The 24,830-nt window shown below is 36.8% G+C and overlaps 1 protein-coding gene across 8 annotated transcripts in view; it reads left to right on the forward strand.

Annotated features, from left to right (window-relative positions):
* CDK14 (cyclin dependent kinase 14) overlaps nucleotides 1-24,830 on the forward strand; it is a 325,653-nt gene that overhangs the window by 43,003 nt on the left and 257,820 nt on the right. Inside the window, exon 1 of one of the 8 annotated variants that reach the window (XM_068934787.1) lies at nucleotides 21,677-21,767. The exons of 4 other annotated variants lie outside the window; for them this stretch is intronic. Coding sequence is in view for 2 of the 4 variants with exons in the window: in XM_068934782.1 (XP_068790883.1) it covers nucleotides 22,297-22,371 (75 nt within the window). In the remaining 2 variants the exon portion in view is untranslated. Of the gene's footprint in view, nucleotides 1-21,676; nucleotides 21,768-21,963; nucleotides 22,112-22,277; nucleotides 22,372-22,647; nucleotides 22,669-24,830 lie in introns of those variants that run through there. 3 more of the 8 variants (XM_068934784.1, XM_068934782.1, XM_068934783.1) reach the window with 3 other exon arrangements.

Here is a 24,830-nt window from a genome sequence, read left to right on the forward strand (position 1 = left end):
CTCCTTATGAATCTAAGCACTTCGTTATCGGGAAACTTCAGAAATTATGCAGTAAACCTCTTAGTTCTATAGGTGTGGTTTGTCAAAAGCACTGTAGTTACTATGACCTGTTCAGATGAGGATGCCTAGCGCTAGTGCAGGATCACAGCGCTCAAGCAAAAAGGTAAAGGTTTGTTTTCAACAGCATTTCCTATTTTCTTCCTTGGAAAGGGAGCTGGTTACAATTCTGGGACAAATGGTGGTAGCTTTTTTTTTTCTTTTTTTTTGTGTGGAGAGATGAAGTTTCATTAATGATGCTGAAGGTGCATATACATTTAAAAATAATTACTGTGCTGGATATTTTTCCTCAATGTCTTATCTAGCTGAAGTCACCTGGCTTTTGCATACTGGTAGCTAGTGTTGTGATGGAGTTTATTATGAAGCATGAATCAGCTGTTAATGTTTTCTTTGTCCAAAAGAGGAACCTAGATAGCATCTACATCTGTTAAGCTGTTTTCTTAACTCTAAGCATTGCTCATTTTGCTGAATGCTTGTTTCACTGACCCTTTTGCTCTTAGCAGGCTCTGGGCAAATGCTGCTCAGGATCCTGCAATTCATGAGCAGATATTGTGGAGTTCTTAGTCTGTGTTTTGACTTAACACAAGCAACTGGCCTTCAGGTGTCTCCGAGAAGGTCCTCTGAATATTGTATGAAAACCGAACTATTGGCATTTTAGGTAAGTAGTATGCAAGACATATGGATTTATCGTTACACAAAACCATTAACATCTCTGCTTTGTCTAGGAAGGGAGTCCCTGTAGCCTTTTGCCTACAGAGCGGACCTCCTGTTGCACTGACTTGGGCAGGTGAGCCTCAATGGTGGGATGTGACGGTGTTATGGAGAAGCAGTGCTGCTCAGTGACATCTGAGCTGGTTTGGTGCACTCCTGCACGCCGCACCCAGCCTTGAGTGCTCTGTGCTCAGAACAGCATTTTAGTGCCTCTGATATGCAACACGAACGTGTATGTCTGGAGTTAAAAAAAAATCTAGATTGTCGTTTGCCTTTTGTAAATGGCTGTAAATGTACTGTACTAGTTCCAGCTTTATTAGCTCATAGTGATGTTGTGGTACTTCAACAATAGTATTTTCACTACTCTGAGATGCAAACATTTAACCATGAATCTTGCACTTGCAAGTGCAGGTTATTAAATATGTAACTTTATTTTGTGATGCACATGCATACTGTATCCTAATGTCTACCAACAACTACTGTATTGCAAAAAAAGAAATGATGTGATTAATACATTGACATAAGTAGCAACACCCACATTGGTGGGTAGCATGCTGTAAATGTGTAGTAGGGCCTTGTATACAAACATTTTGGGAATAATGAATTAATGACTTATTTTCCTGTGCTTACTTAAAGAATAAGATAATTTTTATAGTTCAAATTAGTCTCACTCAAGGATAGATGTTGTATTATATAAGCACAATTGAAATTTAGGTCATTAACTAAGCTTTTTATTGGACAATCCTCCTAAGATATCACCTTCAGTGTAATGAGGCAAAAGTGGAAGTTTTTCATACTTACCTGATTTGCTACAAAAAGTTTATTTCAAGAAAGGTTTGTGGAGAAGATTGGAGACATTTTAAAGAAAGGTATCTTTTTTTCTATTTTGAGGAAAAATCTTTCAGTTTTTATCAGTTCTAATTAGTGAAGTACTTTGTCTTGCAGGCCATATATTTCTTATCTCCCGTATTTAAGACTGTATGTCAGTAAATAACTAAATACTAAATATGTTTCTCTTCTTCAGTTCTCAGTTATGTGGTCGAAACTATTATAGTGTTCAGAATGCCTTTTGTGTAAGGGTTTTCAGTGTGTCATATTCAGCTTTTTGTTTGCTATTAGTTCACTTCCGGGAATAGTTTAATTTGTTAATTCTGATATAGAAATCTGGAAAATCTCCAGGCCTTTTGTATGAGAAATTTCTTTGCTTCTTGCATTTTGTGGCCACAACCATTTTCTGGGTTATTCTTACGATCATTTCCTGGGGTTAAAATCTTTTGGCATCCACAGCAAAGCTGTTGCGCTTGCTAAATCTATTTAAATCAAATTCTCAAAAGCTGCAGAACATAGTATAAAAATCACAGCTCATTTAAGAATGACCATTAAATATGTCAAGGAGTGAAGTTTAATGTTGCTGTTTCTCTCTCCTCTTCCCCAGAAAAATCATGGAAAAACAGGTGTGCACAATTTCTAACCTCAAGCTGAAATCTCATGACAAGGCAGTTTTCTGAGCCAACTCACAGTTTTTTCTAGCAGTTTGCATGCCTGGCAAGCCAGGCTGGCTTTTGTGTATTGACTACTAATGTTGCCTGTGTGTGAGTTAGACCTTTTTGAAACCTTCAGTCTTTCAGATAAAGAGGGTTTATACATGTGGTGCTGAGCTCTGGTTTCTCGGTTTTACACTTCTGTGATACATCAGTGCATTATCTTACTCCAAATGAAATGAGCAAATTGGTATTTGGCCTGTTTTAAGATAAAGCCTTTTTATCCCTATTTCACCTTAAATGGAAAAGTCTTAGCTTCAGAGGTCTTCAGGACCTGATTCTGTCCATCTATGTCTGTTCTTCTTGCCAAAAGTGTTCTTTGTCTTCCTTTTTGTAGTTCTGGCATTTTACCTTCTATGCTTGTGTTCCCTGGAGCATTCTCCCAATAAACAGCAGTTAAAATTGACGACTCAGCCCTTTTCAATCTATCCTATCCCTTGTTTTTTTTTTTTTTTTTTTCTAATTGACTCGGTATAATATGTAATAATGGAGAACATTGTTGTCACATGTTAGTCCATTTAAATGAATAAGCGGTCCTAATTTGTTATGACTTTCCTATAGCACCCTGTATTAAATGGTGGATCTATATAATGTGTTTCTGAGCAAGACAATAGATTAGGTCCTTGAATCAGTGATTTGGAAGGTAAGTGTCAGGTCTTTGTAAAATTGGTATCAGTTCTGTGCACAGGAACAGCTTAATCCACTGAGATGCCAGCCATTTGAATGGGTAAAATGAAACAGAGGACTCTGTGCCAGCTGTGCAGCTGAGCAGCAGCTGGAGCGCTGCAGCAGAGCAGTTGGCAAAGCTGAGGAGTGACAGAGGGACTTCTGAGTCACATATGAATATAAACATTTGTCTAGCTGAACTGATTAGAAGTACTTCTATACCTTGATTATTAACTGATTATGAAAAATTGAGCTAACATTTTAACCTGAATCTCTGGTGTGACAAATAGACTTGTTAAGCTTGCAGCACATTTGTAGCTTCAGTGAAATCTTTGGAGTGGAAGCAGATTTCCTCTGATTGCTTGGAGAGGAGTGGGAACTTATGCTACGAGTACGTATCATTGGAAAGTATGTGGATATGCTTTTATGCAACTACAACTCACATGCGTTACGTAAATAGATAGGATGGTGGCAGAACATTTTAAAGACGAGCAATCAAAATACTGTTTAAAAATAATTGTAACTTTTTGTTAGGATGTTATGACAATCTTTAAAGGCTAAGCGTACTATCATTTAAAATAATTTGGAAAAAAAATGAAAAGTTTAACAGGGAGGAGGGCAGAAGAAATACCTTTCTGCTAAAGTTTCAAGTCAAACTGCTAAGCTCTTGAAGTGCTGAATCCGCTTTTGACAGTAATGGTTATTTCTACAGAAATAATGTTTTTAGTAAATATTTTCTTAAGGAAGCTAGCTAGTTCAATAACCGGTTGACTCATAGACTGGAAACTAATTGGAAGCTGAAAATCAGGGTGGTTTGTTCTCCTCTTCAGAATGTCTGTGAAAATGAGCCTAAAGTGCTGACAACTACTGGCGCTGCAGTCATGGAAAAAAATAGCAACCAGAAACCTTCCTATTTTATTATAACTACAGATAATATTGCACTTGTTTAAAAATAAAACTTTAGTTGTTTTTCCTATCTGCATACTACATATAATGCAATTTTGCTTACTCAAAAATTAAAATCTTGGTATTAATGTGTTCTGATACCAGTTACCTTTTCAATGCTGCTTGAGACAAATTATGAGCACATAATTTTTATTTTTATTTTCCTGCTTGCTATTTTGAATTACATGCTTCTTAACACTAAAAAAGTAAATTGATAATTTGAATACATGTCTAAGTAAGTTCTGAAGTTATAGTTGTGATGTATGTTCTTGCTGGGGAAGAAATTTTATGTTTAATAAAAAAATTATATTTAGTTGAAAACTGTTCTGTAATGATTACGAGCTGATAATATGTAACCACTTATGTAAAATAATCTAGTACTAATTTATAGCAAATTCTAAAATAAGTTTTTGAAATGATTAAAATGGATGGTCAAAGTTAATTTACATTAAAGGAACAAATAGGGCATACTTCTGTATCAATGACTTTTATTCATGTTTTATTCATGAAGGCTAAAAGTCATGTCATTAGCTGCCCTGAAAAACCAGTCTGAGAGATACATGAGGTTAAATATTAAATTTAACAATGTACTGTAAATAAAGGTGTAGTTGAGGAGTTGGAGCTCATATAAGAAGCTATCAGCTGATGAGCTTGAGAACAGATCACTGGATGTTCGTTTTGGGTATAGGATTCTTTCTATAGTGCACAGAAAAAAAAGTGGATTTAATCCTTTTCATTTAATGCTGCCATTTCTGGACGAAGTCATGTACTTGCTGCAAAGTGTTTTCCAGTGAAGACCTTTTTGCTTCTTAAGTAACAATATCTGATCTGTGTCTCTGTTTGTATAAAAACAAAAAAACCCTCCAACTAATCAAAATAATTAAAAACACAAAGAGCAAACCGTGAACTGAGTCTGCTGTGCAGGTTATATAAAATGTTGTGATAAGTAAAGTCATGACTTTACAATTATGAGGGAGGTGAGATAGACCCTGGAGTCATGTGCAGTGACTTTCCTGTTTGTCTTCTGAAACCTCATTACGCTTTGCAGATCTATTGCCTGTATGAATGCTGATCCCCTAATGCTAATTCTTTGCAGCTAAATGCAATATATCACAGCTGTTTTCTGACTGTCACCAGTAACCACGAAGACGCTAAGTACATTCATATTTGTCACCACGTTGTTTAGGGCCTTTTATTTGCAGTTGCTACGCATCAAGGTTAAGTTAAATTTTGGATTACTTAAATTCAGGCAATACTATTATTAGAATGAAAACTATAGGCGAAAGAGCACTGCTAGTTCCTCTGAGAACAGATAGATTTTTTTCTTTCATGCTATACTATACACTTACCACAAAATGCAAGCTTATGCTAAGAAATAAGGTTGCATAATTTAAATCTGGGTATTTGGTATAGGTTTGCAATGGGGGTGAGCACAGTAGGCCATACTTTAGCACTGCCAACCCTAAAACTGCTTCAGCAACAATTTATGGTAATACAATGTCAGTGCAAAACATACCCAAATATTCTTGAGCATTCAGTAGTTAAAGCAGTGAGACCATACGACATGTAGTAGAAGGGAGCGTGGAACCACAGTTACCTGCATCTCTTAAAACGTTGTCTGGGTACGTGGTGGTGGTTTGAGGACAGAAGTAGGTGTGTATGTGGAGGTAGGTACAGTCACATATGCACGTGGGTAGTGGTCCAGCAAAGCTGACACACCTGACTTGGTTAAATTTGAGACAGTGCTTCCTAATTTTTGTTCAAAACATATATGCAAACCATGCAAACTTTTATGGTGCAGGATATATAAAAATAAAAAATCTGCTTTGCCCAAAATGTATTTTAAAAATACTTAAAAAGAGCCAAGAGATGATGGAGATGCAAGCAATGCTGCCCTTATGCTACAGTAAAATAGCCAAACATTTCCCTAATGTGATTACTTTTCACATTAAGCTGGGTGAATTACAACACATTTTCTTAACTGTTTTCTGAAGTTGTAGTTGAAGTTTCTCTCTTGTAAGAGAGGTAGGACTTAGGTTCTGCTGTTTTAAGAGGAAAGGCCTTTATGAGGCAATCTAAGGAAAATACCTATTTCTGCTAGACAATGGGTGCCTTAATTTTGAGTTCTGCTCTTATAAGACTTTATTATGGTAAAACCACTTTTCACAGTGCAAATTAACAAGTAACTGTGCACCATCGTGCCTTTTTCCTAACTTTCCTTGACAGAAGAAATAAAAGGAATAGCACTTTAACAAGGGGTCTAATGATATTTTCATGTAAATACACTAGCTGGACTTATGCCAAGCCTATATTAAAATCTTAGTTTGTTCAGAAAGGATTTACATGCATTAAAATATACCAGTTGTATGTAATGTGTAGTTCAGGGAATGTTTGTAGCACTTTAGATTTAACTTATTTGTCTGGTATTTTTTCTACTCTGTTTGTGTATTAGTGGTTCTGTTAAATATGTCTTCTTCGTTCATGCATTGGCCTTTGCTAAAGGAAGAGCCAGGTTTGTAGTTTTTTGGTTTCTTTTTAACCTTAACCTTGCATAACAAAGTGAGATTTTTATTTTGTAGCTTTCTTTTTTTATGTATGTGTATGAAAATTTCACCTACCATTAGATTTTTCTTTCTTACATTGTGCAAGTTGTGTATTAGTGTATCTTATGGAAATGAGGTCATGTCTTTAATTGCTATTCATTTTTCATAAAGTAATATCAAGGCAAAGTAGACTTGAGATTGTGGGTAAAGAACAGCTGTTTGATAAGGGCATGCTCAATGTTGTTTATGTTACCTGGGTTTGGAATGAAAAGCAGCAATTAAAAAATGTAAATGAATATTTCTGGAAAATGACCCCAGGGATGCACTTGATGTGTGTTGTTTCCTAGAGTGCATGCCGTGCAGGCATATTACACAAATACTCAATGATATTTCGCCCCTTGCATTCTCTAAAGTTGATATTTAGGGGAATACAGTTGGCAGAGTAAGAGTCGGAGGCGGAAGTATTAATTTAGTGCAAGAAAACCTACAAAAATCCCAAACCTAAACCTCTTGAAGTATGGGATCATATCAAACAATGCACTTCGAAACCTATATTGTGTTTCCGAGAGTTGCACAAAAGGACATGCCCTCACCTAGTAACCCTTCTTACTCTGTCTGCAGGCCTTGTGGAAAAAGCCACTGTAACTTCTTAATATGCATTGAAATAGCTTGGGAAATGGCAATCCTAGACCTTGCATAATCCCTGGAATTGTGTGGCTGGAAAGGCTGTTTTATTTGTTATGATAGACACCTGCTACTAGCATGGAAGAATAAAAATAAGATAATGGATAGTCTTAACTGTTCAGGTGTGGGCCAAGAATTTATTTCAAATCTCTGTCAACACTCCTGTCAGCCTTTACAGCTAATCATCATATTAAACAGTCCTTAGTAAGCCAACAGTATTAAGCTACACTTTTCTTTTCAAAGACAGATTTGAATTGCTTGACTTCCAGTTGTCAGCTGTTTTTATTAAAATATACAGTCAGTAAGTAGGCCCATCAAAAAAATTATGCGAGTCATTTTAGTTTCAATGCTTGTTTAAAGCAGAAGTATACCAGCCAAGAAACGAATATGGATTTTATGAGGGATAGGCTGGAGGGCATCCTTTGTCTTTATGCTGAATAAAAATCTAAATTATTCTATATGCTTTCTTTCTTCATTCGTAAAGGAATACAAACACAACCCCAAGTCATCATTAGAGGTAGTTTGGAAGGAGAAACATGTCTTCTCGTCAGCTGATAGCCTGTGACTTTTTTAAAGCCAAGGTGTTTACTGCTTCATTCTGGGGATATGAGTTTTCAGAGTAGTTAAGCAGTTGTAAGAATGATTGGTAATTTTAGGAATTGCTCATCCTCATATCCTAAAATTTCCTTTTAAGGTATGCAGTTACTGCTCTTACAGTTCTTACTGTTTAGGCTGTAGTCTGTATTACAGCCTACTTCACAGTTGCTACATATTTATTCCTGTACTCTGTAGAGTTAGCCTGGCTCTTACCTTGCTATAATTGTTTAATTTTCATGCCATGGAGAAAGCATTTAAAATTTGGCAAGGGATAGTCTTCATTCCCAAAAAGATTTTTCTTTTGCTTTCTTGATTTTACCTAAGTTTTCCCAAACTTGGCTCTTGAAGAAAACTCTGAGTGATGCTTTTTAGGATTTGTTAAAACATGGCTAAAACTTTCCTGGATTTCGTATACCTGAAGTATACTGCAGCTCCTCGCAGGATCTGTGCTAGCTTACCGGTGTATACGCTGATGAATGAGAAGGGACTTCCATGTGAAGGTCATAGGGACTAAGTGAGACATCTGTTTTGATGTATCCTCTCAGTTTTCAGGTGAGGATCTGAGGCACTTGAAGAATGTGAGAGCAAGGTTATTTTTCTCCTGAGTATATTCAATGCTCCTAATATATGCAGAAAAAGGAGCCTAACAAGGAATTCAAAAAGTTTAGGAACATGTTGGATAAGGACAAGGGTGTATATGGGGAAGAGAAGGAGGGCCACGAGTAAAGGCATTTACAGAAACGGTTTTAGAGTGGGAAGGAAGAGGTTGGAAGCTAATTAGTGTAAAGGGAGAAATGGCAAGAGTTTAGGAGAGTAGGGGAAGATAGTCTGTAGTATTTGGAGCACAGGTTCCTTTTGGGAATTCAAATCTTTCTTTTCTTTGGATTCCCCATTCTGTTTCAACAAATAGGTGATATATGCTGATATACACTGATATATATGCCCTACATGTGGCAGCTCCACTTTGGGAGGGCAGCTATTGCTGCTATCATTGCTTAAACTCAGTGATAGAAACGTGTTATCTATGATCTAATCTTCCTGATAGTAATGTAAGTACAAGTGAATCTTTGTGAGAAAAATCTGCATTATCGGGTATTTCAGAGAAAGGAACAACATCACAAGCACTGGATTGGAACTAGATTGTTCTGTTGAAATTCAGCTTTAGCAGTGAAGACTGTTTTTTGCACTTATTTTCTTTTTTTAACCTTCATCTTTTATAGCGGAGTTCTAGTGTTGCCAGTCCCTGCAACCTAATTGTGAATCTCATGACATTTACTTTGGTTCTGAAATATTTAAAATTGTGCACTTACGTGAGAGTTCGTGTGGCTTTTCAAAAATAACTTAATCTTCATAGTTACAGAGAGAAGCTAAGGAATGGAATGTATGAGTACACTGAAGAGCTACCTAAAATTGCGTTGCAGGTGTGAGTGTGTCTTGTCAATCACTATAAAGCTTTAGTTTTGCTTTTCTTGTTGTTGCCAAAGCGAAGGAACAGGACCTGAGGGGTCTAGATCCATGAAATCTGAAGCTGCTGGTACCGGCCTTCAGAGAAATTGAGAAAGGTGGTGTCCCCCTCCCCAAAGCTGTGAAAACTGTGCTAGAACCAATTAGCCATCTGTGCATGTATTGCAAGTGGTTGTTTGCACTGTCATGGGCAGTTAAAGAACAACCAGCCTTTGTGTGTTTATCTCTGAACGTACTGATTGCACTGAGCTTAAGGAGACTCCTCAGAATTTAAACGCCGCAGATGTAAGTGTAGAGTATGGTGTGTATATGTTTAGTGTAACATTTCAAATAGGAAACTGTTTGTTTGGGAAGTGTCAAATCTGTGCTTGGCATATGAAATTCAAAGGCAGCCGGAAGACAATTTAAAGTGATCTTAGGTTTGTTTTTTATCACTGTGGCTTCAGTGGAATCTTAGATGGAGTTCCTCCTTGTCTGAATTTTTATTGCCTTGGTAAGCTTATCTGTTAGTTCTTAGTCTTTTTCCATTTTAAATTATTTCCACAACCTTTTTTGAGGACAGACAGATATCCTGTTAAGACATGTAAGCCCTCAATATTATAAACTCTGAAAGCATCACAGGATTTTTTTCAGTCATTTTTGTCAAAATTGTGTCAGGTAGCAGCCGTAAGTTATGCTAGAGGACCTCATGCATATATGTTCTCTCAAAGAAATCCAAGACTGTTGGGAATCATACCTCAAAAGAGTTGTTCTGCAGTATGTACATTTCTGAAGCTTTCAAACCTTTCCTCAGTGAAACTTTAGGTTGCAGTTTGTCCTTCGAGTGCTCTAGGGGAAATGTAATTGATATGTTTTGATGACTCTCCTGTTCTAGATCTCTCTTTTCCCACTTTTCATTCTTAATTAAATGAAGTATTGGTTTTCATGGTAAAATATTTGTTTTCCTCCTGATCCTCTAAAGGGTTTCATAAACAGAATTTTTATTCCAACAAAATAGGGATCTACACATGTAAGTCTGTTCTTAGGCTGGCTTATTTTTTCTTTAGGTGACATTTTAGGAGTTGAATAAATATTACCTACTATTATATGGGAGGCATATCATTACTCCTGGGAATTACAAGGGGCAGGCATAACCTGGTTGAAGACAGAATGCTTTATTTGAGTATCAGATTATAGAGTGCATCAGAGAAACAATAGTTGCAGAAATTATATTGTTCACATTGCAAACTAAAGCTCCATGTAGAATAATTAGAGCTTGTAAAATTCTATTGCTATAGTAGGAATAATCATAATGATGTTTTATACGTCATCTCACTGTTTTTAGAATTGGTTGTATATCCATATAATAAAAAGTTATACCCGAAATATACTGAAAACTTTCTAAGACAAATAACACTCTTCACTGAAAATTTTACAGAAAGAAAAGGCGGGTATATATGATTGGGAGCATACAAATGAAATGCGACAAGCCCGTATCTTGCTACAAGTTCCCTCCTCTCCCTCTCCTCCCTTTCCCACTCTCTTTCCTGCTCTCTCTCCCTCTCCCTTTCGCACTATACTTCTCTTAATCTGTTCTTCTCTTACCTCTCAACTGTACTACTTTCTATTGCCCCATCCTGAAACAGAAGGCAAGGAAGGGTGCCCCCCTTCATTTTAGTAGATGTCCAACTTGGCCATAGAAGTTCCTCTTCAGTTCTCTATCTGTAAAGTGTCTAGTACTGTGAGATTCTATTTTAATGAGTAGGCTGGTAGGGTAATACTAATTTTATTTTTAATGTTTAGTTAAGAAGATGTCTTAGTGATTAGAAGAACAACAGAATAACAACTAGGTATCATTTGTTCTACTTCATAGAAGAACCATAGCATCTCAATCATGAACAAACTGTTGCATGATTTTGTATATGAGGCATACAACTTGTGCTGTCTGATTCGTTGAGGGTTCATTGCTTCACTCTGGAAAATAGTTAAAGATTTCTCTTAAGAAAATATCTAACTCAATGTATTATTACCATTTTTATTGCATGTAGATAGTCATGAGACCTCTTAGACTCTGAGAATTAATTTAAGGGATTTTGGATTTGTTTTGTGGTACAGTAAGAATTCTTTTCACAATAATCATCTGCTAAATCAGTCTGAAATTAAATGCGGTACCAGCGTTTTTTGCCTAGAAGATTTTGCAAGTGGGATTAGTTGTGTGCAAGTTCTGAAGAAGGAAGTAAGCATGTGAGCAACAAGGCATTGTTGCATCATTCTTCTGCTGCAAAATAGTTGCATATATGCAAACTTAGTTATCTTTTGGAATGCCCAAAACAAAAAAGGTGAAGTGTTAGAACCAAATGTGCAGTGTTTTTGATGTATGATCAAAATGATGCTAAATTTTAGATGTTTTTTTTTTTTCCCCTTGGTATTTGGAAACTTAGAAGCGAACAAAAACATCCCCACAGAGACCACAGACAACTGTCATTCAAAAACTGTAAATATTAGAACTTTGTAGACATTGTGGCTTAAAACCTTCTTCTGAAAATGCTGTAGCAGTGATTTTTAGTGGAACAAGGTTCCATTCTCCACCATTAATCTATAACTTCTATGGAATCGTTCACCAGTTTGCAGAGGCCTTATTTTCTTTTCTTTCCTCATGTGGTAGGGATCTGACTTCATGCAAGGGAGGCGGACTTAAGGTGGGTGGTTAGATTACTTAAGTGTTGTTTTTTTCCCGTATCAGTTAACCAAGAAGAGAAAGATTTGTTTTGCATTTGAATTTGTTAGACTGAAGCAACATATTTCCTTTAAAAATATCTCTTATGGGAATTCAGGAACTTATTGACTATCTGAAATGAAGGTAATAAACGTTCTTTTTTCTCCCCTCTGAGTTAGTATTTTCCTTCTGTTTTTAATTATTAAAGCATTTTAGGCTTCTTGACTTTTCTTGGTAAGGCATGTATCTGGGGGGGAGGGAGGGGAAGTTTAATTTTCTGGAAGATAGCCAAAAAAAGGCTCTTAAGCTGAATAGAAAAAATTTGGTGATGTGTAAAATCCATTCCAGCCCTTTGTAGCTACTGTGTGCTCCACAGCATGAGAATTCATGTTCTTCTACTTCCCAAGTAGATGGTAGGACACAATACCTTAAGGGAATCTGTTCAAGAAGCTACTCTTAAGTAGACCTAGCTCCACAGATGGTGAAAGAGATGGTTTGAGGAAGAAAAAACAGTTTTGGTGGAACTCTGTGTGGGGACGGGAGATCTGCGAACGTATAAGATGCTCGTAGCCTTGCTACACTGATTGTATTTTGTACAGATAGCTTTTATGGTATGAGGAAGAGCTCCCCCCCAGCTTGTCCTATCTACAGTTCTATCTTCACTGGTTCACTCCTCCTCAGATGCTTTCCATTTCTCCCTTAAGATTTCCTGGAAAAACAGATAAGCTGCTCAACACGCGTTAAAGCTTTATCAAGTTTTGGACTGAAGTGCCCTTCAGAGAGAATGCCCAGGTGAATGCAGCTCTCCTATCTGAAATACGGATAAAACAGGACAAGAAAGAAAGGCGATCTTCAAGGGGCTAATGACCCAAATGGTAACAGCCATTGTAGGTCAAAGACAACACCTTATATTTAACCCAGGAGCCGATTAAAAATTAGTGCAACAGCTGCAGTTCTGGTGTTTGTTTTCTGTGGGCGCTTGATTCAGTATTGTATCAGGTAGAGTTTTTACACGGCTTCTTGATGTACAGCACTGTGCCAGTTTAATTGTAAATAATAAATCTTGTATATGTAAATATGTAAATATTGTAAATAACAAAGATATGGGTGACTGTAGTGAAACTGTTGTCCATTAGATAGTGCAGCCTTCTAGGTAAATACAGCTCCGAGGCAGGGAGATGTTTCTCTCAACTGCTTCTCATATTTGATCCTAAGGACAATTAACCAGTGATGCTCCTAAATCAGGTGTTTCTTTTTAATGTTTTGTCAGCAGCTCCTTTAATCTCAGTACACATCACCATCTAACCTTCTGTTTTGCTCTCATCAGAGTTGCCAAGCATTGTAATTTGCATGATGTTTGTACCTTTGTCAGATCTGTCATGTATTCTTTACAGAACTGATAAAGTGCACATTTTTGAGACTTGGGGAATGGCAACCAAACCTCCAGGCAGAAGACCACGACATGGAGAAGGGATGAAAAATTGTCAAAAGCTGCAAAACTATTGTTTAGTTGAACTGCTAAAAGTTGCCAAAGGATTTTACAATATAGACTATGTGGATGATAAAACAGTAATAACTTTCTATGCCGATATTTACAAATCGAAGCCTATGGAAAATATAACTCCAGCCATTCATGTGTAATGTTGAGTCTAAATGAATCTGTGTTATTCAGGAAAATAATCATGGGGCTCGTGGATACTAGTTTGAAAGTATCAGCTCAGTGTTCAGCAGTGGTTTGAAAAATAAGTAGACCTTCAGGAATGAATAGTAATGAAATGTAGAACAAAATCAAAGCCATCGTTGTGCTATTGCAGAAATCCAACTTATGTAAATACCATATGAAATGTTAGTTGTCATATAACAAAAAAGATGCAGAAGATGACACAGAAGGAGAATACAAGAATGATCAGTTGGAAGTGCAATATAGCTTCCCTTTGAGGTGAAGGTTAGATTATGACTAGCCGTTAGAGTATAAAGCAGAAGCTTGAGGGACGATGAGATAGTAACCTGTAAGATCATGAGCTGAATTTATACTGATGAAGAGGAATAATTGTGCACCATTTCTTCAGCTGCTCTGTAGTTCCTACCTAGTGAGAAATAGTCAGAGCTCTTTTTTGTTTGGTTTTTAAGAGAAGGAGTAATTTGTTACAGCGCACATGGTTGTGGAGCTCTACCACATGAAGACCAAATTGTAAATGAATTTGAAAGTGGGTTAGACAAAGATGTGAAAGAAGGTCTGGATTTAGTCTTTTGAGTTAGGAAGTAAACCACTGGTTGCTGGAAGGATGTACACAAGGAAAGATCATACTCAGTGTGCCCTTATTCTGCAACAAACTTGGTTGCTTTTAGAAAAAGGCTAGATGAACTTTTGCTCTGATCTTGTATGAGTATCTATATATGTTCCTCTGACAGCTCTTCCAATTATGTTAATATTAAAACAGGGACGCAAAGCCTTTTTTAAAGTTAAGGCATTATACCCGTTCTATAGAAAAAAACAGTGATGGGCTGTTCAGGTTGCTGAAAGAATGTAGTATCTCCAGAGGAAAGCTGAGAACTGAGCCTCCGTTTAAGAGAACCAAAAGAAAGTTTGGGATTCATCGGTTCACCTTACTATGGTGCATTATATATGACTGCATAGTCTGTACTAGCTCAACTTAACTCTTTCCATTTACTACTAGCAAAACATGAACATTTGTTGTCTGTAATGGTCCCCGTAATAATAATGACTAAGACAGCTATAGATGCTGAAAATTACCATATGCATTGAATCCACTAGGGCACCTGGGGCAGTAATGGAAGCAATAATGAGACAGTAGTCTATTCTTTCACATTGTGAGTTTGTGGGTTCGTTTTCTATAGATTGCTCTAACAAACATGCTTTTATACTGTAATTTTTTCCTAATGACTTTCTGTCACAAAGAGCAGACTCTAGATAATCTGTCAACGGTACGTCCTACAGAGCATGCTGTGTCTCCTGGGCTGTTTCTTCTCCTGCCATTTGCCTGTAATTCAAAGATCAACATTGTGAAGAGTAAGAATATGAGCAGGTTATTGACCTGTTAAAGGGGAATAAGCTTGTGAGGAGCCTGGAATAATTGCTAAAATTATCTCACACCTTAAGACACCAATTTCAGCATTAAATGTCACTGTTGTGGGCTTTCAATTGTAGGATCAGTTTGATTAACAGTTGCAGTTATCTCTGGGAACAGAATCTATTAGATGCTTTGTTATAGCAACTGCTTAAAGAAGAATGTCTTCTATCCGTCACTTCCCCCCTCCCCCCCCCCGCCCCACCTCTATAAGGTTCAGTATCAGGATACCAAATTTGAAGAGGATCAGAATTTAGGGAAACTGTTTTGCATGGATTCCATTGGAGGTGCGTGCAGATAAACCTCATGTAAACACACAGTCATGTAAATCTGAGTTTGCTTCTCTGCAGCACTTTGAGGTCCCACATGAGAGAATAAAGGTAAGAATGATCGTGACCCTTTCTCAGTTTCCTCTGACTGTGAATGACAGTGAAGAAGGATCTATTCTAACTTATTTTCTAGGTCACTGCTTTGTCAGCTTTTTTTTTTTTCTCTCTTAAACACAGTCCTCATTCTTCTGGAGATAAGCATTCCACCTCTTTCAATATTAAATGAGTTGTCCTTACTTAGTGGAGCAGTTGTATTCACCTCAACACTCATCATTGCCTTAAGTGAGTAAACACAGGATAAACTAAATTTCAAAGTAGATTAAATTTTGCGTGTCAAGACAATTCAAGAATGCAATCTCAAGCTGTCTGACATTCTACAAAAGTAGTTTCTGTGTGTATTTTAGGGGCCACGGAAGAAGATCTCAAAGAGTTCCAGTTCATTTTCTGAACTTAATTTATGAGGCCTGAGGTAGCTGACCATGCCATATCAGATTGGGAGTGCCTTCAGAGTTTCATTGCTTTATAGTCTAGATTGGCTCAAGGCTAGAAAGTGGTAGGATGTTTATTTCCATATAGCTTCTACTCTGTCCACAGGAGGTCTTGGGCTGTGGAACTTGATTTCATAGACTGCATGATCTTTGGCCATGATTCTCAGTGAGTCCATCACCCAAAAAATCCAAGTTTGATCATCTGTGTTAATGAAGTCTATAAAGGAGGAGTAGAGGCAGCTGAACAGTTCTTCTGAACTGAAGTCATTCACTTGTACGTTAGTAGTTTGATTCCAGTTCGAAAATCGAGTCAGCAGTTATTCCCATCTAAAGATTGTTTCTTTACAGTTCTCATAGCATGGATTCACCATTTGAATTTTGTGGCAAACTCAGCAGATATCGAAAGCTGTTAAGAACTGAAATTGTGGTTCAAAGGATCCGCACATAATGAGGGAGGTCAGAACAGAGAGAAATTTATGAAGCAGGTGCTGTAAACATGCAACATATTCTAGGTTCTTATCCTTATCATAGATGTATGGAGATTAATTTGGCTTTATATTATTTTAACTGTAGTAGCTTACATTTTGTGTATGGAATCTTTTTTTAGTTGTAAGATCTGAGATTTTTTTTTCCATTACAATATAGAAAGACATCAGATGGTATGAGAAAACAAAGCCTTTCATGTGAATACTTCAAAAAGTGCAAAAGAAGGGAAGCTAAAATTCAGTGCTTTCAAATGAGTAGAATTTCAGTGCATGACATATTTAAACTTGAGAAAGCGATGAAGGTGAACTCATCTTTTTGTGTTAAGTTTTAATTCATTTATAGAAAGCTTTCTTCTCTTAGCTATAATGCTATGGATGACTTTGAAATGGGATATCAGTGCGTTAAGCCCCTGCATGAGGTCTGCTGCAGGAATAGATGTAATGTGAAAATGAAACATTTTCAGGGGTTCTTCCCTGGGGATTATACTCGTAGATGTTAAAAAGCTATTGTTAATTTTTTGTAACTCTCCCTAAAGGAAAAAACTTCATAAACTGTCTCTCTAGTATTCTTTCTTCACATTTATGTAATAGAAATATTGGTGCCCTTTCCTGATTAAGTAGGATTTTATTGTGTGGCAGATGTGAGAGTTGTCAGCTATGTGGTTTTAGGAACTGTATTTCTGAGGAGATGGGTTATTGTAGTTAAAGCTGCTCCGTTAAACCGTGTTACTAATTGTTGTCATCTTCTAGACATTTGTAGAGTACATACATTTGCATTTTGTACTGCTTCAGTTCTTTGTATTGTTTCTGAAAAAAACATTGGTGAGATGTGGATTGAAATGTTTTTGTCTGAAAGAGTCCAGATTGTGATGCTTTTTGCTCCACATAGTAGTTGCATTAAGAAATTGCACCAGAAAGTGAGGTTATGTGTATGTTTATGTAGGTATATCATAAATCTTATGAACTCTGAGGCTTTTTTTTGTCCTGAATCTTCTTTATGCATTGCTGAGATACTTCCATTTCTACAGTGAAATGTTGCTACCGTTGACAGCACGTGTAGCTGTATGATGCTGAAGATGGTTGGCTCTGCTTTCCCTTACTATCTTTCAATTGGTGATGAGGAATTTAGGCAAGAGAGATTGCAGATTGTTTTACCTAACACTTGGTTAGGTAAATACTTACCTTACACTTAGATATGTACTTTTTACTGGGTCATTTTCATAAATTATTAAGGCATGAATGCTAGCTCGGATAGAATTGTATGTGTGTGTGTAATAGGCTCTTTTGACAGGTATGGCTGGGAAAGCAAGGTTTATCCAATTACTGATCACAGTGCAGATCTGATTCTGTCTCAGGCATTTGATTTTCTTCTCTTTAAGTACTTCCAGATAATGATTGAGGCGAACAGAATTCTTGAAAATAGTACTTATATAATAGCTTTTAACAGAGAGTTTAAAAAAAGAAGTTACAATTGAAAAATAATGATGAGCTTCAGAAAGAGGAAATCCTAAATCAGGTTAAAAGATGAAATCCAAATTCTGTAGGTAGAATTGCACCAATGTGTTTTTCTTAGTCTAGATTATTTTGTTTATACGAGGTCTTTGCCAGCACAGCAAGAAATATGGAAACGGTCAACAAGAAATAAACAACAAAACAATCCTGCTGTAACTGTATTACTGTTAGTATTCACAGGAAGATGTGAATTGGCTAGGAGCATTGGAGTTAAGTTTTCCTATTGCACAAGAAGAGTATAATTGTCCAAATCATTGCATTAATTTTCTGTGTGTAAAGAATGCTTTCATCAAGTTGAAAATCTATCTAGCCTGATTTAAAGTATTTTTTTTATAGATGTGTAAAACCATTACTCAATATTCTCCATGTTGTTGTTCCCTTTGAACTTATACTTTAAACTTTTTATACAATGCAGAATATATTTGGAATCAATTTGTAAAAACATAAAATATATTTTTGTAGTTAAAAGTTGCAAAGATACTTGACACTAGGCATTAGATCGCATTTCATTTTGGACAGTGACATTTTAAATGAGGTCCCACCATAACAGATAATATATTTAGTATCGTTAAAATATTGGTATTGTGAAGTAAGTTTAACAGCATGTTGCACTCCGAATGACTTGTCTTGCATTGCATTGTGCAGTATATTATTTACTCCTTCACTTAAGTTAAGACTGATTTTCTTTGCATTCAATACACTTTTGTAGCTGCTGCTGGTGTGTGTGTGTTTTTTTTCTTTAGGTCATGTCTCAAGTACTCTATTTACTTTATCTTCAAAGGAGAACAAACTGATCAGTGTAAGAAAGGGATCATATTCTGTGGTTGCCTGCGATAGCAGGGAACTGGACTTGGCCAGGTGTTGTCCCTTCCAGTCCTGTGTTTCTAAATATAACTTGTTAAACATCTTGTTAAATCAATTATAATAAAATATTATTAAAGGCTTATTAAATGGCTAGATGTTCAAGTTACTTTCACAAGTGAATAGCTTTCAAATTGTGAAGTGTATTTAATTCACTTTCCTAATAAATTCAATCTGCAGTTGTCAAAATTGAAAGGTATATATTGGGTAGTGGCTTTCCTTACTCATACAGGTTCTTCTGTGAGGAGGAAATGGGCTCTTGTCCATACGGTACTTGTACAAATTATTGCATGTGGTTATTACTTCTTGGAGAGGGAGGAACAATTAACCTTCCTTTTCCTTTGCTTCCTCTTTCCCCTCCTTTATCTTAGATGATTTAGTGTAGACTTTAGTGTAGGCAAATATAAGTTATATTTGAACAGTACGTAATATGACTACACAGAACACAAAGTAACTACTGACGTTCTTTTCACTATACGATGTTAATAAATGATGAATTTCATGTTTAGTTAATTGACCATCAGAGCTGTGACACTGTGCAATCAGTATGTTTCAAGTGTAGTAATTTGCAAATGACTGTGTATCTATTATCTTGAAAAGCTCAAAAGATGCCTCTTTATATATGAGAAATTGTTTTCAAGTGCCTCAGAGCATTTTGGAGTCTGCCCAAAATGGGCATGAAAGTGGTGGCAGGACTTATAGTACTGATAATGTGAAGCTTATACTTGCAGCTGGCTTCCACGCAGAATTTTAAAACATAAACACATAGGTATTTGATCTTTCTTTTTATTTTTATTATATTGAAACATTTTATAGTTCAATCACTCTCCTGCTGCCCCTTGGAAAACAAACCAGCCCCATGATGTAGGGGGGCTCTATGCGATCCAAACAACAAAGCTCACAAATTGTAATTCTAGCCTGCCTTTGCCTGCAGTCTAGACTTTTTGAATCCATTTGCGGTACCATGGGCAGCAACAAAGCATGTAGCTTGTCTTGCAGCCAAGTTGTGTTCAACTGCAGTCAGCAAATGGGGTTGGGAGTGGGAATGGGGATGGGGCGAACACAGGGGAAAGGAAGGCGATAAGAAGAGTAGGGAGGAAGGGAGTTGTTCAGCCTAATATAGATATTCTTGGTGTCAATTGAAACCCGTCTGAAAACTGCTTGAGACAAATGCTGGGTGTGTAACAGGCAAACAGATGACTTTTACCATGCCAGTGAAATCCGCTTTTTAGATCCCTTTCTTTCTACCTACTCAACATTTATAGTGGGGAAATGCAATACATGCAGAATTATGCATGCAGTAAAAATAATTCACTTTAAAATATAGGGGGCTGGCTCTTCGAGTTAGCTCTTGTTGCTTCACGGATTGTTTGACATTCTCTCTGTCTCTTCGTCTTTACTCCCAGCTCCTTGCCTGTTTTGGGAACACGTTTCCATGTTTCTCTTGCTTACATTCTCAAATTGTTTTTGTTTTTTTTTTCTATGCACTGTCCACCACTCCTTAATGTGGTGTCTGTCTCTTGGCACATCTTGATCTCTGCAAGTGAGAGATCTTGATCTCTGCTAGTGATCGCTCACTAGCTATTTTCTTATCTGAAGGTCTGTCTGTTTTCCTTTATCCTCCGACTAATTTGATGTAGACAGAACGAGGAAAAGAAATGTAAACGTTTTAATGCATTTTTCTTGTCATTTCAACTTTAAACCCTTTCTCATATTTTCCTTGGACCTCAACATTACAGACATCTGAGAAGAAAAGCTTTCTTCTGCCTAAATAGAGGAACTTTTCTTTTTTCAGGAAAAGTGAAACCTTTATCTGCTTACAAGGAAAACTAAGCTAAGAAACTGAATAGTCTTCAGGAATGTGCCTTTGTGACTAAGACTGGGAAATAGCTGAGGAAAAAACAACTTTTGAAGATCCCCTTCATTTTGGGACCATCTTATGGAGTTTGCTGATGCCATTCAAGTTTTTTTTCAGTCGCTGATGCCTTTGATGCTTGATTCAGCTGTAGCCCTTGAGTCAAGACCTATTTAAGCATGTGTTTAAGTCTTGGTGACTGTGGTGGAACTCAAGCAAATGTCTGGAGTTTAAGCATGTTGTGCTGCCTTCAAAATGCGATCCTCTGAAGAGTGCGTTTCTGATGTTCTTGTGACTTGGGGCATTGGAGTTGCCCGGGGCATAAATTGGGGCTGTGCTTCACTTCCATTGCCATGCCTCATAGCCTTGCAAAAATGCCGTCATTTGGTGCTGGGTTTTTGCATTAGGTTTTGGGTGAAGCAGAAGATATTTCTCTGTTCAGGTTGTCATTTAAGTTGAGCTGCGTTTTTCTCTTCTTAAGGTTTCACTTATATGTTATATGTCCATTTTCTTTCCTAATATTGTTTGTCCAGCGCTGCCTTTAACCAGGCAGGTTTCTGGGAAGTTGGGAACCAGCTAAAGCACAGGCCAGCAGGGGTTGCTGTAGGAGTAGGAGATGGAGAAGATTTGCTGCCTCCCTTCTGGAGAAGCCCTAGTTGTGGGTTTGCTCCTGCTGCCCTCTTTTCCCTTGTACCACTCCCACCCAGCCTTGCTTGGGCTCAGCAGTGGCTTCCCAGCACAGAGCAGGTGTCTGTCCTTTACTCACAGCTTTGTGTATTTTGTATGTTCATAAATTAAGTATTTATGTTTCATTGTTACAGTGCTAGAATTAACTTCATAATTCATGTTCTGGCTTAATACGTTTAAATTTTTTTATATCTATTGTTTCTATACAGTTGGACAATGGCGTTCATAGTGCTTATTTCCAGACACCCTTAGATTATTGTTTTAATATCATTTGTCACTCGAGAACTTACTGGTTTCCTTCAGGACTGGGATGTAATTGAATTGGGAATGATTAGTTGCATCCTTTTGATTTAATTTTTTTTTTTTTCCTTAATTCCTATGAAATCACCATTAGCTATTTTGGCTGCAGTTCTGTATGCTGTTGAGGCAGTGCTACAGTGTAAATCAATATCTTTTCAAAAAGACTGCTGTAAATTGCCTAGATAGCATATGCATGGTTACTTTGGCTGCAATGCTGCTGCAGAGCCTGGATAGTCTGCCTTTCTGGGAACTCCACAGGCAAGTCCATCATATATTTTAACGAATACATATATATCTTTTTAGAAAGAGCGTGGTATTGCTGGTGAAATTTAGACAGAGAAATATTGTACCCTTGGTGCTCATCTGTACCTTTTATATTCCACTCCACTGGGATTATCCTGTCTTTAGGGATTTCTTTGTTTTCTGCTTTAGATTTCCCCCTTTCTTAGCTGTAGTACAGCCGTACCATTTCAGCTTGCTAGTGCAGAAAGATGTTGTGAATTCAGTCGCTGAATGAGCCCGGCCTGACTGCAAACACTATTGCTAGAGACATGTCAAAGAGTTGCAGGTGAATCTAACCTGATCAAGGCAACAGCAAAACGGTAAGATGAGGCTTGTTTAAATGTCTGGGATCAATTAAGTGCTGGGGTTTCCTGCTTAAACCTGAACTCTAGTTATCACATGCCTGTAACTTGGGCAGGATTCATTCTGTGCATGTCAGGGTGGGTTTTCTCTGGAATGCTTGAAATCTAGGCAGATGAAGGTGGTGGTTAGCTGGGAATGCCACATGAGACCTCGCGGCTTCCAGCCCTGCGAGACTCCCCGAAAACACTGGCTTCGGTTTGTAAATATCAGTGAAAAGGTAGGGGAAGGCTTAAAAGAAATGCTTTTCTTGCTACCGCTTTGTATTTCTTTCTCAAGCAGCCTTATTTATTATTGTATAAAGAGAGTACTATGGGCAATTTTTCCGATGTATGCTTGGCTGAATGCCCTCTGGGACGAGTGAGTGAAGGACGTGATCAGCCACTTTTTCATCTCTGCTAACAAGTCTGTGCATCTTGCTAGATCTGAATAAATATCTTTATCAGTTACATATTCGCTTGCTGTAGGAAGATACAGTTAAAATGATCCTTTATGAAATACATGGTCTGTGATGGAGGTCAGAATATTTTCTTGCTTTATTAACCTCTGTGATTATTTTATTTCTCTTACGTGTTTTCTTTATTTAAAAAAAAAATAGTGAGGTAATCATTTTAAGTTGTCATTCCTGAATGCTCGTACAGAAGTGTGTTGGTAGCATTTTAGATCTTAGTGGAATATTTCAACACACATGAAAGCTTAGGGCAGCATCATGCTCATGAAAAGAGAGCAAGAAAAAAGCAGCAGTTATGATTGTACAAGATAGAAAGATTAAAATGTGGCCATTGTATGAAATAATTTGAAATATTTTTGATGCTCTAACTGACAGTGCATTTCAGTTGTGCATCAAGCCATACCTTCATCTCAACAGAAATCTAGTGGAATTGAAGACAAAAAAAATCTATTTCACCATATGTTCTAGCATTTAAAGGAAACCACTGTGGTAGTAATTGTAATGAAATATTTTTTTTTGCTGTTACTAGATAAGGGTAGAAGTAGAGGTTTTTAATTCTAGGAGAGCATGTCTATATTTTATGCAATATGTGAATTATAGTCCAAGAAGAAATTAGTTGTATATCAATATGGGATCAAGTAATTAGATTGACAACTTATATTTGTTTCTTCTGTACTTGCCAGTTGAGGTTTTTTTCTTAGTCATTGAATACTGTTAAAGGTGGAAAATTCAGTCTAACTATTTTCTGAAATTTTTATTATTATTTTGTTGGAGCTACTTATTTAAAAAGTGTATGTTCTTTTCTAAATGCACAACACTATGTACTGCAATGTAAGTTATGTAAAGTAGGCTGCTTCATACTGGATACAAACTTAATTTTTCTGGTATTGTCTCAGAAAGTAGAGTTTCTTTCTTCTTCTTTTTTTTTTTTTTTAAAGTCACGGATAACCTCAACTGTTTGTATTACAATAATTATTTCAGTTGCACCTGTTTTTAGTGGAGGATTTCCTTTGCTTACACTGTTGTACCTATTAATATATTGCAAACCTTCAATGCATTTGTCATTGTTTAAAACATTGAAGTAATCCAACCATTTTATTTACTTTTGCTTTGTATGAGGAATGAAAGTTCGGAAACTCTTACACACGGGGGACTTTTAAAGCAAATTTTAGAGTAGTGTATTTCCTGGTGATTTTTTTTTCATCTACATGTGAATGTGACAGTTGTCACTTCTGCCAGATTTCATAAAGTGTTTTTTCTCCCCAAGTGTAAAACCATGAGATCATTCATTGTGTTACTACTGTATTCAGTGTTCCACCATTTTATTTGTTTAAGAATTCAAAAATGCTTTGGAACCTTTTCTATGGATAAAATTTAATATTATTTCTTATGCTATAGTTAATTAAACACAAATTTCAAATTAATTAGGGAAAAAATACATATAATGTGGAAAAGTTGGCCGAAAGTTAAGAATGCAGTTGGGAGATGAAAGAAACATGTCATTTAATAGGCAGTGAGTTAGCTGAATACGCTATAAAGATTATGACCTTCAATATGTGGATCAGTTTTGCAGTGAGGCTGACTTTTGTCGCAGAAGGGGATTAAGAATTTACCCTAGGAATGAATATTTGTGAAATTCTCCTTGATGTCTCTGATTCTAAATAGGAAAAACTTAAAAAAGTTAGAGCTGAGCAAACACGAAATAGTTAATGTTGTATCTTGCTGCAAAGGAGGTTGTTTCTGAGAGTCTTACAAGTCATAAAAAGAGATAGCTGACCATTCTTTCCATCTATTTGGGTGTATAAAACAAATCCACTAGATGTTAACACTTGTTTGTTTTTCCTAAGTAAGCTTGGATGGACTATTTAAAAAGTTGACCTACCAGTTACTTCCCACACAAATAGATATTTTCTCTGTGGCAGGCAATTCTTGTTTCCCTGAGAGACCCTGTAGACAAGAAAATTGATAGTACTATTAAAGGGGTTTGAGATTACACTGCAGTACAAATATCCATAGTCAGTCACAACTTGTGGTTGGCTTGGGCATTGCCAAAATGAATCACAAAGCTGCAGTGGGAATCCAACTGTCGTAGGTAAGAGATTATTTTATTCTTTAAGGAAAGCCATTGCACAGTGGCAGCTAGCATTGCTCTTTTTGCATGGCTTTTTTTTTTTGCATGGTCTCTGGGGAGAGACCTTAAGAGAATGGCGAGCCCCGGTCAGGTGAGG

The sequence above is a fragment of the Struthio camelus genome, chromosome 2 (genome assembly GCF_040807025.1).
Source record: "Struthio camelus isolate bStrCam1 chromosome 2, bStrCam1.hap1, whole genome shotgun sequence".
Classification (NCBI taxonomy): domain Eukaryota; kingdom Metazoa; phylum Chordata; class Aves; order Struthioniformes; family Struthionidae; genus Struthio; species Struthio camelus.